This window comes from Cynocephalus volans, chromosome 7 (genome assembly GCF_027409185.1).
Source record: "Cynocephalus volans isolate mCynVol1 chromosome 7, mCynVol1.pri, whole genome shotgun sequence".
NCBI classification, from domain to species: Eukaryota; Metazoa; Chordata; class Mammalia; order Dermoptera; family Cynocephalidae; genus Cynocephalus; species Cynocephalus volans.
Genome location: NC_084466.1, coordinates 77678665 through 77695158, shown reverse-complemented (window position 1 = coordinate 77695158; position 16494 = coordinate 77678665). Strand labels below are relative to the sequence as shown.

The 16494-nt window shown below is 32.0% G+C and overlaps 1 protein-coding gene across 4 annotated transcripts in view; it reads right to left on the bottom strand.

Moving 5' to 3' along the window:
- Nucleotides 1-16494, bottom strand: part of N4BP2L2 (NEDD4 binding protein 2 like 2) — an 80647-nt gene that overhangs the window by 54674 nt on the left and 9479 nt on the right. The window contains exons 3-7 of one of the 4 annotated variants that reach the window (XM_063102406.1): nt 14006-14130; nt 10915-11003; nt 10438-10514; nt 7674-7820; nt 878-1696 (exon numbers count right to left, since the gene is read on the bottom strand). In XM_063102406.1, the coding sequence (XP_062958476.1) occupies nt 1675-1696; nt 7674-7820; nt 10438-10514; nt 10915-11003; nt 14006-14130 (460 nt within the window). In that variant the 3' untranslated portion in view covers nt 878-1674. Of the gene's footprint in view, nt 1-877; nt 1697-4976; nt 5011-7160; nt 7180-7673; nt 7821-10437; nt 10515-10914; nt 11004-14005; nt 14131-16494 lie in introns of those variants that run through there. The other 3 variants (XM_063102407.1, XM_063102408.1, XM_063102405.1) reach the window with 3 other exon arrangements.

Below are 16494 nucleotides of genomic sequence, written 5' to 3'. Positions count from 1 at the left end.
AAATTCCACCTCTGGTTTGACATTTAGAAAGAATAAAGAAAAAAACCACAAACTACTCTTAAGAAGTTAAAAAAAAAAAAAAAAAAAAAAAAAAGACCCAGTTCTCCAATTTTTAAAGTTAATTTAAAAATGAAAAAATAAGGCAAGTGTGGTGCTGATAACACCAAGGTCCAGTGTTTGATCTTGATGCCAGCTGCCAATAAATAAATAAATAAGTGAGGCAAATACTCAACAGTAAAAATTCTTCACTCTGTACTTAAAGACTTTCCTTCTAGAATCAATTACTTAATTTAATACATTATTTATAAAGCAAACTTCAGTAACTGTCTCCTTTATCGTTCTTTAATTTTTGAAAATTCAGTTAAAATATCATAAAAGAAAAAGGATTCTAATTATTACAAATGGGGGGAACCCCTCTAACTCTTCAGAAATCCAGAAAATTGACATAATATTCATGACATCCACTACTAGTACACTTAAGTAATAAGCAGACATAAAATGAAAGTAAGACCACCTACAAATAGTGTTGACCTATTTCAGATATATTGCCTAAAAATTGATCAAGAAAAAAAAAAGAACTTACATAATTTAACAATCCATTTATTTAATACTGCACATTTCAAATGAAAATTAAAATCAGAAGTTATTAAAATAAATTTTAAATATTAAAGCACAACAGCATATGTAAACAATTGAAAAGATGTTGCTGAAACATGATTATTATATCAATAATTTGTAGAAAACATTTAAACATTAAATGGTATAAACTTCTCTTTCAATCTTGACTTAAAAATAGAATTGTAAATCTTACAGATTTTTCACTTGACTTCACTGATACATCAATATACTTTCCAGTCCTATAAATTAGTTACCATAAAGACGCACTCAACTGTTAGAATTTCTTTCTACCATAAAAAAAAAAAAAAAAAATTGACTGTGGTTTAAAGATAATATGGGATGTAGTAAAATATGCCTGAGCTAGATATGAATCCCAGTTCCATCTTTCATTTAGAGAAATTATAAGTTGCTTATCCTAAATTTTCATTTCCTCTTTATAAAAACTAGATTTGTTATGAAACTTTAAAAACTGTAGTAATCACATTTAGACTAGGGTCTAGCACTGATAGGCATTAAATTAACAGCAGTTATTTAAATGAATACTATTAAATTAAGGCTTGCTAAAAAATTCCTATTGATTGTTGCAGTAGCATTGCAGAATCTGAAGATCTGTGAAGTTTAAGTCAAAATAAGTATCAGCTTTCCTTCAAAACCATTCAGTTCATTAAGGGCAATCTCCAATCATGACATAATAGTGAATTCCATAATAGTGAATTTCCAACTACTACTAATCCACTAAAGTCTATCATCATGGTAATTACTATAAAATTTTTTCCCTCGAATCCATACATCCAAGTACTATGCCAGGTTTATGGAATTCCCAACCAGTGAGTAAACGCAATGATATTATTTTAGTAAATCTTTCCAAACATTTTCATATCAAAATTCTACCTAACCCACAGGGTAAGGAAACTAATTGCAGAGCTGTGGTCTATAAGCTTAATCTCGTTAAATAAGGTTCATATGGTACAATGAGTTCAGTGGAACATAGGAAGGAAAAAGAGGTTATCTTCAGTTTTGCCAGTCACTTACCATCCCATCATCTTCATAAAACTGTTATGAGGTTACAGGAGGATAGCTGAGCAGAAAACAGACAGAAGGAAAACATGTACATAGGAAAAGACTATTAAAGAAAAAGAGAGGCTGGCCAGTTAGCTCAGTTGGTTAGAGCACGGTGTTATATACCTCGAAGGGCAAGTGTTCTGACCCCATATTGGCCAGACGCCAAGAAAAAAAAAAGAAAAGAAAACGAACATGATTTCTAAGACTATTAAAAAAGAGAAAAAAGAAGAATAAAGGAAGAGGAAGAACCCAAAATCCCTTCTCAAGTAACTTTCTTTCATTTTGTTATACTAAAAAAAATTGAAGAGTTCAGAATTACAATTAAAGAGATGGAATAAAGTTGTACAATTATTATGATAATTACTTATTGTGAACCCCAAGGGTAAAACTTTAATTTTAGGTCTCATAAGAAAACAGTTAAAACTGCAAAACAAGAATCCAAATAAAGTGTACTTCAATAGACTCTACTAAACTTGAACACAATTTTAACCAGGAATAAACAGATTATTCTCTTTTTGCTTAGTTACTAATAAAGTTCAGAGGCATTACTAAGAGGCAAACAACTCAATAGCTCCTCTCAAAATCGCTCAATCTTTCCATTAATTTACAAAAAGTTCAATTTTTTTTTTTTTTTTGTCTTTTTCGTGACCAGCACTCAGCCAGTGAGTGCACTGGCCTTTCCTACATAGGATCCGAACCCGCGGCGGGAGTGCCGCCGCGCTCCCAGCGCCGCCGCGCTCCCAGCGCCGCACTCTCCCGAGTGCGCCACGGGCTCGGCCCAAAAAGTTCAATTTTTTTAAAAAATGGAAATATATAAGAAATAAAACAAACAAAAATAAATAAATAAAAATAAAATAAAATAACTGAAATATTAACAACTGGACCAACACTTCCACATGAAGTCTTCAGTTACTCACCAAAACAGGTACAATGCTTGTTAATGTGACAATATCTAGTTCTAAGATTAGGCATCAGGCTATGGCTGTGACCACGCTACAAAAAATAATCTATTTTATTCGTACTTAAATTTAAGACAGTTTAAATAAACAGATTCTTTACTGGAATGTGTATTGCTATATGTAATTATTGAGATTCTCACACCTGGAATGTGACAGGGTTATCATTCAGGGAGAAAATTCGTTAGGAGAAAAGAGAAGAAAAAGATTATTTCTAATATAAAAGACTAAAATCAACTTCTATTAAATATATAAAATCAGCTAAAACTTCACAACACACACAGCCTTGGCTTCCAGAATTAAGAGAATAACTCTATTTACTGTTGAGGCTCTCTTTTCAAAGATCTGTTTGTGCTACTCCTTCCTCTTTTTCCTGCGCATAACTTGACAACGACAATGTATTAAGAATTTCCATAGGAGATAAATTCAAATTTACTGCTTACACACATGTATATCCTACTGCAAAAATTATGCAATTCAGTGTACTCTCAGATATTGGATGTAAATTGTAACCTTTTACAAGTTTTCTTTCTTTTTTGACAGTTGGCTGGTATGGGGATCCGAATCCTTGACCCTGATGATATCAGCACCATGCTCTAACCAAGTGAACTAATGAGCTAACTGGCCAGTCCTTTTAGCTTGTAAAAGGGAAAAATTCTTAGAAGTTTTCTGAACATAGTTGCACATAATTATAAACTTTTAAAAGTTCGATCTAAAATTAACAAACCATGCAAAAGTGAAATGTCTTAGGCTTAAAACATCTGACAATTTAAATCAACTAAACTGAATCAATCTACTGCTTTGCAAAGTAAAAAAGGAATAAAAAAGACAGAAGACAATCACAATTACTTCCTTTTTCAGGATCTATTTCAACAAATGCAATACTACTTCTTGCCATCCTAAGGATAGTTTAAGGAGAAAATCTAGTATACATACACGGAGGCCAACTTGTGGGTTTTCGTTGTTGTTTGGTTTTTTGTGGGGCATCTGGCCAGTATGGGGATCAAAACCCTTGACAAGGGTGTTATACAAGGCTGTGCTCTCACCAACTAACAGGACAGTCCCGACCAATTGTTTTAATGACACTTTAATTTAAAAAATAAAATAAGGGCTGGCCCATGGCTCACTTGGGAGAGTGTGGTGCTGACAACACCAAGTCAAGGGTTAAGATCCCCTTACTGGTCATCTTTTTAAAAAAATAAATAAAAATAAATAATAGAAAATAAAAACTGGTATGCCAATCTTATTTAATTTGTAGAGAGAGAAAACCATCACAAAACAGTATATTCATTAATCCCTTAACATAATCTCTCCTTCCCAGTAAATTTAATGGAAAAATTTTTTATTTGTAAATTGTAACCCCTAAAACTTAACTCTAAAAACCACTAACTCAATCTATTCCCTCTGATGCCACCAAATTATTTATCCTGAATGGTCACTGTACCAAAACTGAGTGAATGCTTTGTTAGTATTCTAGACTAAGTTGTTACTCATGTGGGTTGTAGATGTCAAAAAAACCAAACAACAGAACAACTTCAACCCTTACTAGTTACTGCATTCACGTCAGAATACTACATTAAACTTCAGTAAAGACTGGTAAACGGATCTGGTCAAGGCACTAATACTTTAACAACTACATTTCTTCAACATTTTCCAAAGAAACCACCACCAATTTATATTATACTTAGAAAACCAGTCTCAGAAAATCAAATACTTCTGCAGTAAAAAAATTTGAGTACAGTCAAAACAAACATTTCATATCCTTTGAAATCATAAACTCTTTCAAAACTTATCTATAAATAAAACTGGAAAATTCCAACACCTATATTAATTAGATAATAAGCAAACTTCAAATACTTAAATCAACCCTATCACTCCAACAACAAAAAAGCTAACTTTTTTTTAGGAGGGTGAATACTGAAATTAAAGATTTCCTACTTAAAAGCAGTACCAAAAGTTCAACTTAATTATCACACAAATATTTTTACTAACAGGAGTATGACACATAGAAAACAATAAATTTATTTATCAAAAAGGAAAAGTAATTTTTACACTAACCCTATTGGAAAACAACTAAATATAACTTAATCTGGACTGAACCAAACTAGAAGCTGTATTCATCTGTACCATTTGGAATATATTCCATCTTAGTTAAATATGACTTATCCCCATGTTATTCTTTGTAATGGAGACCAAGTTAGAATGGGGTGTAGCAGTTATGGGCTACTCCATTGAGACTATATCTGAATAGAAGAAAAAATTGATAAAAAATTATTAGTTGGTAAATTTCATATTTTTATAGATTTTTAACACCAAACAACGACTTATAAGATTCTAGTATCTTTCACTGCAAATTCATTCCTCCATTCTGTTACTGTTAAAAAAAAATTAGCCACAATGCTTGAGGGAACTATTAGCTATTTTTCTGCCTTAAAAGAGAAAAAAACTATAAGCCTTTCAGAATGTTTCCCTGCCTCAGTAAGCATTTATAATTTTAAAAAGTTAATTCATAATGATTAGTGATCTATGAATGACTATTAAATTAACAATAATTTATTGTATGTTGTCAAATGGATAAAAGACAGCAGCTTAAATGTTCTCATCACAAAGAAACAATAAATTTTTGCTATGATTAATTTGCTAATGACCGATTTGATCACTACACATTGTACACATGTATTGAAATAACTCTGCACCCTATAAATATGTACAATCAATATGTTTCAATTAAATTTTTTTTTAAAGTAGTACTAGGAGATGAAGTTTGAGTCTATAATAAAATCTGGAAATTTATTTTAGGCTTAATATCTAATATGAATATGTTTCCTCATAATCTGTTTCTCCCAAAGGCAATCTTCTACTTCCTCAAAATAAATTTGGCTTAAGAGTTTGTTATTCAAAAATCTATAGATTTACAGTCCTATTACTCCTACATGAAGTTTTATAAAAACAGGGAGGTCAAGGGTTCAGATCCCTGTACCGGCCACCTACCCAAAAAAAAAGGGGGGACACGCATCATATCTAACAGTTGTTTCATATGTACCAAAATTAAATCCTTTTGTACGATTTTTCCAAGTGTAAATTTTACATAATTAAATACTGGGAAACACAAGTTCAAATACCAACAAGTTATTACTCTGAAATTAAAGAATATATAAAAAACATGGATGAAGGAGATGTGCATATGTATATATAAATGTGTATACATATACTCACAAAACATGAGTTAGCATATTCCTACTATGTCATATTTAGTTAAGATGAACAAATATAAACAAACACGCATGTGTTAAACAAGATAAAGCAAGGTAATACCCACTCAAATGTAAACAGCACTGAATAAAGCAAATAAATAAAAATCATATTCTTATTTCACTAAAGGCCTTGTTGAGAGTACTGTATCTAATTTTGAGCTTCACAACTTAAAATGTAATATAAAGATGTGGGAGAACATTTAACGTTGGAAAGAACAGCAAAAGGTTTTAAGACAACACACGATGAAAGATTATGGAATTCAGAGTCTGCTGGTTTAGGAAAAAGTTTATAAGCAATGAAATATTATGTAAAACATATAAAGAATCATAATGATTTTTAAAAATAGCACTGTAATCAGCTAGGGTTTTTTCCTTAAAAATAAAGTAAATCATAGCAAAGATCAAAGAAAGATTTTCTTTTTTGGCAGATGGCTGGTGCAGGGATTGAACCCTGGCTGGACCTGGTGTTACCAGCACCACTCTAACCAACTGACCTAACCAGCCAGCCTTAAAGAAATATTTTCTATAAAACACTGTGAATAAAGGTATTGGTAAGTGCTTCTTTCCTCATATTGCTAAGAGAAGTGCTTAATTATCTAGGATCATCTAAGTAAAGCTCTGCATGAAGGCAGGCATAAATTATAAGACCTCTGAAATGAATTCCATCTCAGTTTTTAAATTTAACTTTATTCATTTATTTATTTTTTGGTGGCTGGCCAGTAAGGGATCTGAATCCTTGACCTTGTTGTTAACAGCACCATGCTCTAACCAACTAAGCCAACTGGCCAGCCCAGTTTTTTAATTTTAAGTGAAGGAACACAATCTAATTAAGAAAACTATCCAGTGAGAAAAATACAGTTGGCTTTACAGAAAAATTAGAACTCTAATATAATATTCTATAGGACAAATCTTATGACCAATGCTAAGCAACTGTCTAAAACACTTTTTATATTCATACTGCATTAAGTTGAATAGACAAGTGAAATACTCTCAGAATCACCTGAGAAGCTTTTTCTAACTACAGTATATAGTGACTTGCCTCTTTATCCCTTCCAGAATTGAGAAGTCTGAGGGGTTTGGAAGATAGCTTGAGACAGGTGATAAATATATATGTATTATGTAATGAATATGTATATTATGGAGAAAATTCCCCAGGTGATTAATATACTTACTGCTGGTAATTAATATACCATATCCTGGAGAAACTTGCTTGAAAAAAGTGATATGCTGAATTTATAGCTTAGAAATAATTTTGTCACATAGATGAATTAGCTGATATATAATTTCACCTGTATAATAAATAGAGAAATCAACTTAAGTGCCCTATAACAAATTAGTATTTATTGCATATTTAAGATAGTGAAGGAAAAAATTCTAAGTTTTATGAGAAGTTAAACTTAGGCATGACTATTAAAAAACTGTTCAATATTATCTACAAAATAGATAAAATTAGCTTAAAATTTAATTGTAGAAAAGTATCCTAGTTGCTATCCACTACACAGGTGTTTTCATAAAAACCAAAAGTATTACAACAAAAGATTATAAAAACATTTAAAATACAATTTTATGTAATTTTTATTTACACTTTAGGATTTAAACAACTTGCTGGGAACATCCTTTGTGAAGCAACATAGTCTTTTTTTATTTGAAACTATTTAAACTTCAAGAAAGGCTCACTAATTTTTTCTCAAGGGAATGCAACAAATGTGTCAGCTGAAAATAGCCAACTTAAAGATTATTTGTGACAAAGACTTGATTATGTGAGCCTAGAGAGCCTCCCCACCTCTGTCTCCCCTGTGGAGGAGGAGGTCTTTGTGTGCTTTTGTGTGGCGGTTCCACTGAATTCATTACAATAGAGATGGACATTTGATACTCATAACGATCCAACATCTGAGCAATCTTCTGTCGAGACACACCATGTTTATTCCTCCTACCAAAAAAGAAAAGGATTTTAAATCTTTTTTTAAGAATGTAATGGCTTAAACTGTCTTAGAGTAACAGAATAGATTCTAAATTGCATTTTGCAAGTAAACATTAGAGGAAATATTTCATTTACCAACATTTTATACAAAAAAGATTTATATTAGCTGTCTCAAAGTTTTTAACAATACTTTAAAAGGTTTCAAGATATAAATCACAGCAAAACGTTAATTGATTATACCTTCTTTACATAAAACTACTTATTCACTGAACCCACTGAGTACATTCTCCTGTTTTTAATAACAAAACTAAGAATTTGAGAATTACAGAAGGATTGAGTGGACTTCTAGGACTTACAAAAATCAATGTCAAACATTTATCAACTTTAGAAGTTATTTTAAGACAGTTCCTACTGTACATTTTAAATTTATTATCACTAAAACCAAATTATTAGAGCCACTACAATTTGGACGTCTTTCAAAAACATTACATTGAATGAAAGAAACTAGACACAATGAATACTTACTGTATAATTCTACTTATATATTTAAAAGTTTGATAAAAGGCACAGTTAAACCATGGTTTAAGGCAAAAGATGTTATGGTAAAACTTTAAAGAAAAGGAAGTAATTATGATTACCAACCCAAAACAAAAACAGTAGTTACCTTTAGGGAATAAAAGGTAATTGTGACTTGGAAGAGAAATACATAGAGCTTCTTACATGCTGACAATGCTCTCACCATGAGTGATGGCTAAATTCACACGTGTCTTATAAAAACTATGTATTTATATATATAAGCTATGTATTTACACTTTATGTACTTTTCTGTATTTGAGTTTATATGACAACAAAAAGTGTTTTAAAGATTATTCTTGACACTCAAAGAGCTTTTGACAATTTATTTTACCCTCATAGTTTTCTGTAACTTGACTTGGACATGGTAAACATACACAAACATATTTAATACCATACTTCTAGATGTACTAATGCTAATTCATTTTTCCCAGAAAAAAGCCACAAAAGAAAAATTTACTTTTCAAATCTGATGTTTACATTCAAAACAAAAACGAAAAAGCAAAACAGAAGAGAGAAGATGGAAGAAAAAAAAATATCTGAGGCTGAAAATTGGCAAGACATGACTAAATCCACAAAATGCCAAAACTGATTCAATCAATCCTCTTCAAAAATCAAACTATGCCAGATATCAGTTAAACTGGCTTTGTTCTGTAAGGTCAATTTATATTAAGAAATTAATAAATTTCAACAATCCCTCAAATGTAAATGACATCATAACTGTATAACAATCCCAATCATTCATCTATCCAACATAACTCAATATTCTTTAGTTTTTAAACTTCTGTCTCTTCCACAACAGATGTGATATACACACATGGCTAGGCAGGTAAACAATACCAGATATTAATATTCACAAATCTATCGATTTATCTATCTATGAACACATGGCACGCAAGTCAGAAAGACAAAGAAAGCAACCAAAGGAACTAAAAGCAAAGGGGAAAGAAATAAATTAGTTGGACCCCATACACAGATCAACAACTTGAAGCTAGAAGAGGGCAAACTGAGGTGGGAGGAAAAGCCTGGATTAAAAAAAGGGGGGTGACGGTTGCACGACTCTGTGAATATACTGAAAAGCAGTGAAATGGACACTTTAAATAGGTGAATAATAAGGTACGTGAATTATATCTCAATAAAGTTGTTATCAAAAAGTGGGGGGAGGGTGAAAGTGAAGGGAAAAAAAAGAAAGTCCTCATAGTCAGGAAAGGCAGTGACTGACATGAGGGGAAAAGGATAAAGGTAAACACAAATGGAAGAGTAGGGCCGAAAGTACTACAAGTCCACAATCTCTCATGACAAGTTCTGAAATCTAATAAGCTCTGAAAATCCAATTTTCTGTTGACTCATGGCAGCAAAACCTAACCAGATTTGTACTCATTTGGTAGCACAACCTACACAGAACTGACATTAGATTATACAGAATCTTTCCTATTTACTTAGACTAACTAGTCATGATTTGCTGCAAAAATATTAAGATGTTTGACTATAACATGCTGCCTCAAACTCTGATAAGGGTGTTGTGATTAGGTATATGCAGTATACTGCCTTTCTAAAGTCCAAAAAAAATCTGAATTCCAAAATGCATTGATTCCAAGGAACCTGGCATGGGATTATGGACCTGTAGCAGTAAAGATGGAAAATGGGGAGCAAGATGAAAAGGTAAAAAGGTGATGGTATCTAAAATGGGAAGGAGACCAAGGTGGAAGGACAATACAGAAAAGTGGCCTAGCTAAAAACCAGAGGGAAAAGTTCTAATTTTACAAAGTTTCCTGTACCTATACTAGCTTTCAATAAACTTTGAAATGAGGTAGGAATTCACATAAGAAAAAGTAACAAATACATTTAACAAAGAAAATTTAATAAAATTTAACAAGGCAAGGCTCCTCAAATACCTTTACGTCAATGTTCCTCTTAAAAGAAAGTAAGTTGTAGCAGTCCCTATTCACAAGTGGCAAAGATATGATAAGTAAAAGCAGAAAAGAAATTGACCATGTAAAGGAGAAAAGAAAGAAAAAAAAATAAGGATTCAATAAAAATTTGAGTGCCTTACTTTTCTAATTCTTCGGGATCAAATTTCCACCAAGTTTCAGGTTCATGAAACTCTACTCTGTATCCTTTTCCTATGGCCTACACAAAGGAAAGGAAGAAAACAAAAACCCAGAGAATATTTCTTAAAGTAAAAAGAAAACAGATAGACATAAACTTCATTCAGACAATACTTCTAAATTTACTCAATAAAGAAAAATGTCACTTTATAGCTAATATGATTTATAAAAGTTTTAAGATTACTTAACTGGACAAATTCCAATTACTCTCCTCAGGTCCAGGCAAAACTAACAAGATGAGCATATTCTCTAATAATAAGATGAGCACATTCCCAATTCTTTAAAAAACTAAGCAAAGCAACAAACTTCTTTAGAAAAGAGAACAAATGTTTTAATAACAAAAATCAAAGTAATCAAAATTTCACAATATGAAAAAATTGATAAGAATATAAAATAAAACTTCTCTCATATCTTATATTTACCATTTCCACATATGGTTTCATTTCCCAAGCTTGTGTATTAGTGTTGTCTATTATAACTGGAGATCTCCCCTGATCAAAAGCTTGTTTTGCTGAAATAAAAAATAAATTTAAAAACAAAAAGATTAAGTTAAAATACACAAATAAAATAAAACTTAAACATTAATTATGAAGAAATTTACTACATTTCTGAACTTAAAACCCAAACTGTGCTATTTATCAAATCCATGAAAATAAAAGGACTCCACTAGATTAAAAGGAAACTAAGAAACATAACCACATGCTAGGTGTATTCTCCAGACTGGATGCTGGTCTGATAATCTAGCTATAAAAGACATCTTGGGGACATTTTGTTGAACTTGCAACTAATGAAGAGGAAATACAGGAGATAAAGGAACAAGTTACATCTGAATATGGACTAAGTATGAGAACAGGTAAAAATTTATTGACATGAAAAGATAGAGATTATTAAATGAAAACAGCAAGTTACAAGACAACAGTAAAATATGATCTTATTTAGGTCAAAATATAGAGCAGGGAAGATTTACTAAGATATTAATCGTGGTCATCTGTACGTGGTGGGAATATTTTCATTTTATCTGTATTTTCTAATTTTCTACTAGTTATAAATAATACTTTTGAAGTAAAAAATTCTTAAATAAAAAAATTTTTTTAAAGGGACTCATGAATTTATGATTACTTACCAGTAAAATTTTATACACCAAGTAGCTAAATATTAATTTTGTGAATATTTCTTAGGACTATGATTCTCAAATTGGGAGTTGAGGCAGAATGGAACTCTTCAAAACTGTATCTCATTATCCTAATGCCAACTCTCCTACCAGGACGTGAGAATCCCTGTCATAGCAAGCCACTATTAATGGCAGGAAATACCCCTTAGGTGTACCAAACAAGAGAAATATTTAAGAACTCCTGATAAAATATAAAAGGCTGAAGCAAAATATAAGAACATGGAAGTTTTCTTTGGACTCAGAATTCAAACTGCTGAGTTCAACATAATGAAAACATTTATACTGATGTCTAGGGCAGAAAGAATTCTAAAGATTAGTTAAGGAGGAACGACTATGGTAGAATACCTATATTGGACAAGATGTCTCTAAATACCAGAAGAAATTTAGAATTTGGGTCATAAATAGGTGCTATCATCTATTAATGCTAGCTTGGTGGTAACACCAAGATGCTGTCATCTTAACTGCTCCATCGCCAGTCAAAAATAGTAATCAAATCTTCCATTAAAAAAAAAAATCTTATTATGGGCCAGCTGGTTAGAGCATGGTGCTGATAACAACAAAGTCCAGGGCTCAATCCCTATAACAGCCAGAGTCCCTCTGCCCCCCCCCCCAAAAAATCTTATTAAAATAATTCTCCTAATGTCTCCTAATGTAAGTTAGGCTTACACATCCAAGGAGTTGTGTTCTAGAAGAGGAGCTTATTAACCAAATAAAATCTGCAGGAATGAGGAGATTATCCTCTAATAATCATCATTGAATACCACAGTCCAATGCACTCCATGAGAACAGAGCTCCTAAATGTTTGAACTGTCTACTCTCATTACCGAAATAATGAGTAGCTTTCTTAACTACTGTACTCCAAGAAAGAGAATAACACTTTAGAGATGTTTTCAACTTATAAGTGTTCTAAAATTAATTTAAATTATTCTAATAATAAACAAGAGGTAGACAGATCTTATCAGAATGGTGTCCTGCATTTAAAGGTATTCAATAAGTATTTGCAAAGAGAAAAAATGTTCCACACAAACTTCCCAGTCCACCAAAGGTATACTAGCTCTGCCCACTGTCTTTATTCATTTGATTTATCACCTGATCTTGTTCCCTTTAACTTTAGGCCAACAACTCCAAACATTTTTGTAACTGCAATACCATCATTATTTGATTTGGACAACAATGTTCTGTGGCATTTTTTAAAAATCAAAAAAAATATTTTTTGAGATTTGTATGCCACCCTCTACATTTGGAGAAATCCTGAGTGTCATAAAATCAAAACTAGAAAAATCTTCAAACTTAATCTGACATTTAAATATTCCTGCAAAACCATGAACTGTAAAACAATGAAAACTTTTTACTTAGGAATCATTGTTTTTTACGTATGATAATGGCACAGCAGTTAAATAACATGTGATTAAGTAAGAAGAAGGTTAATTTGAAATGCATAAAGTATGGTGTCTAGAATTTTCTTTAAAATACTTCAGCAAATTAAAAAAGGGAGGAGGTAAAAACAAAAAGGGTAGATAAAGCCCAGATGTCAAAATCTTGATAACTGATATTCTGGGTGATGGGTGTTTGAGGTTCATTATACTCTCTCTAATCTAGATTTGAAATTTTTCATAATAAAAGGTACTTGTTTACTCATCAATACATTCATCTTTTAAAAAATAACAGTATAAGTATTTACCTATATAGCGCTAGATCAATAGCTTTCAATTCTGACTACACATTAGAATCATCTAGAGAACTTAAAAAAAATAATAAAATGTGTAAGCCTCCAGATCAGTTAAACCAGAATCTCTGGGGCCTGAGGCACAGGCATAAGTTTTTTAAAAAGGTCTCCAAGTGACTCAAATGTGCAGCCAGGGTTAATAACCACTATTCGTGATGAAAAGAAATTGACCCATGTCCTCTACAAAATGTATCAAGTAGATTTTTTGTACATTAACAGTGAGAAAAACTTTTAAGATTTACAGGCATTATATTAGCATTATTCTCAGGGAAAATACCTTCTGGGAATACATAACAATAGTATGAATTTATTCATGAGGTATAAAATAAAGTCTACCAAAATATCTCATACCTCTATTATTTTACCAACATATATTGGTACACTACTTACAGTTTACAAAATGTTTACCTAAATTCTGATTTTCACAACCTTGAACAGGTAGGGCAAGTATAATTATCACCCTCTCTAACACATGAAAAAATTGGGTTTCAAAGCTATTTAAACGGCCTGCCATAGTCATTCAGCTGGTAAAAGTCTAAGACAAGAATAAAAACTAAGTCTTCTGACTCCTACTCAAATATTCTATCTATCCCAGGAGACTTGGCCCAAAACAAACCTCTGTTCTGGTTCCAGTCATGGGCATCACCGAGTTGATTAACATTATACCTGTACCCATCTTGATGGTGAAAATAGTCATCAGTGCTGAACACAATGCCGTCACGACTCTGACCAAGCAGAATTCTGTTAATAAAAGAAATCATAAAGGTGCCATTTATAAAATCTATAACCATCAGAAATAAACCACTCAGGAAAGATTATTAAATGAGTTTTTGGTACTTACCTGTAAGTATATTGCAAACAGAATAACAGCACAGGAGCTGAACAGCCTTAAAAAACTTTCAGATTTCAAATATCACTTTACACTTAAATCTACATAATCACAGCCAATATCAGAAGCTTTTTAAAGCAGCATTTGTATTGCAACTTTTTAAAACACTCTTCACCCACTCCCAAAATTATGTCAACTATTACCCATGTTTTAACTTTACTGAATTTGTATGTGATGTCTGAAAATGCCTCAATTTAGTGCAACAGGTAATCTAAAAAACAAGGAAGCCTAAGCAAGCAACCCATCTGGGAAAAACCATTCTGACCCAAGACACCTTTGATAAACTCATTTCTATGAAGCACAAACATACATGACCCACACATGAGAGTTAGAAATAGCTTGAGGCTTAAGGTTATGAAACAACCTGTGATCCTTAAACGTATATACAATCAATCTTTAAATTTTTAGAGATTAAATTACTAAATGAAATTAATTACTAAACACTAAATAAAAAATAAACTCTCCAATCAGGCCAATGATAATCAAGCCTTGTTCTGAAAATATGATAACACCTTAAATTTCCAAGCACAGCGAAATTAACAAGTGTTCAGAGTGTCAGAGAATTCCCATGACTTAAAAAGATTGGGAGCATGCTGAGAAAGGAAAAACACAGTCAGAAAATGATCTGGATCCAACAACGAAAAAAGTATTTTGTTGTTTCCTTCCTCTCCCTCAACCAGAAGGCAATTACAATTGCCTAATTATGATATTATTCTATAATTGGGGGACATCAGGGGTTGTAGTAGTGGAAGGTGGTAGAAAGGATCGAGAGTGAAAGAATTTTGTCCTCGGATGAGTCAAGAATACTTACTTCCTACTGCTCAACTATTAAGATGACAAACATGTCATCTCTCCTTCCCTCAGCTTATAATAAAACCATATATATTATAATAAAAAAAATAAAATCATATTTATCAAAATAAATTTTAAATATGTATTTCCACTTATAAAATTATAGTTCGAATTACTCCAAACAAACCAAATGAAAGTTAATGGTGTGGATTGGTTGGTTGAGTCTCTGGGGGACTAGAGTTGGATTTCTTTGTTAAGCAGCCATGATTTTTCCAAAATATATCCAAAATATTAAGATGCCACCTAACATATTTGGCATCTCTCAGTTGCTTATACAGATTACCTAGAGTATAAAAATGCTGTGATATTAGCATTCTTAACCAAAGCTCAATCGCCCAAAAAGATTTTTTTTTTCCTGACCGGTAAGGGGATCACAACCCCTGGCACAGTGTTGTCCGCACCACGCTCAGCCAGTGAGCACACCAGCCATCCCCATATAGGATCTGAACCCGCGGCCTCGGCGCTACAGGCGCTGCATTCTCCCTAGTGAGCCAGGGGGCGGGCCCAAAGAGATTTTGATCATAATCAACCACATGATAGATTCCTAATTATATTCAACAGTACCAGAAATCCAGACATCATCTTTCCTAGATGCCCTACGCTTCCTTTTTTCCATTCCATTACTTTATCAGCACGTGATTTTTAAGATGTTAATAATATCGTACTACATGATTACATAGTAGTTTTCATATCCAAGAAATGATTTAAATTCCCCCCAATTAAAAAAATATATGTGGGGGAGACAGAAAACCAATTTATATGATTAAATCACATTAACATCAAATATGAGCCAACTTCTATGAAGAACATCTTCTTAAATATATAAGCCATAACTACAGTAAATGAGTTTAGCTTCGACTTTTTCCTCCCAGACAGCATAGACAGTTTATGCATCTTTTTCAAATTCCCTAAATTATCTCAAACTATGAAGCTCCACTTTGGATACTTAAAAAGAAAAAAAAAAAAACAAAAAAAAACTATATGAATCTAGGGATATCTGATGTCATACCAAGCATCTGAACCAAACTTAAATTATTTAAGAACATTAGTATTTTCAAAATTCTTAGAGACAGATTGTATCAGAACTCTCTCAAGTCAGGTACTAAAATGGATTCTCAGAATGTCAAAATTTGGAACTCTGAATAAGTCGAATATCTAATTAAAAAAAATAAAAATGAGATCTGAGACCAGTGGCCACTTGATTTGTACTTTTTGAGACCATATTATGTGCCAAACATTTTATATACATCTATGACCTCATTTAATCCTTACAATAACTCTGCCAATTTGATATTAAACAAATCCAGGAAAGAAAATAATTTCAGAAGTTAGGCCAACAGAGTTACATAGATAATGGTGGGAGA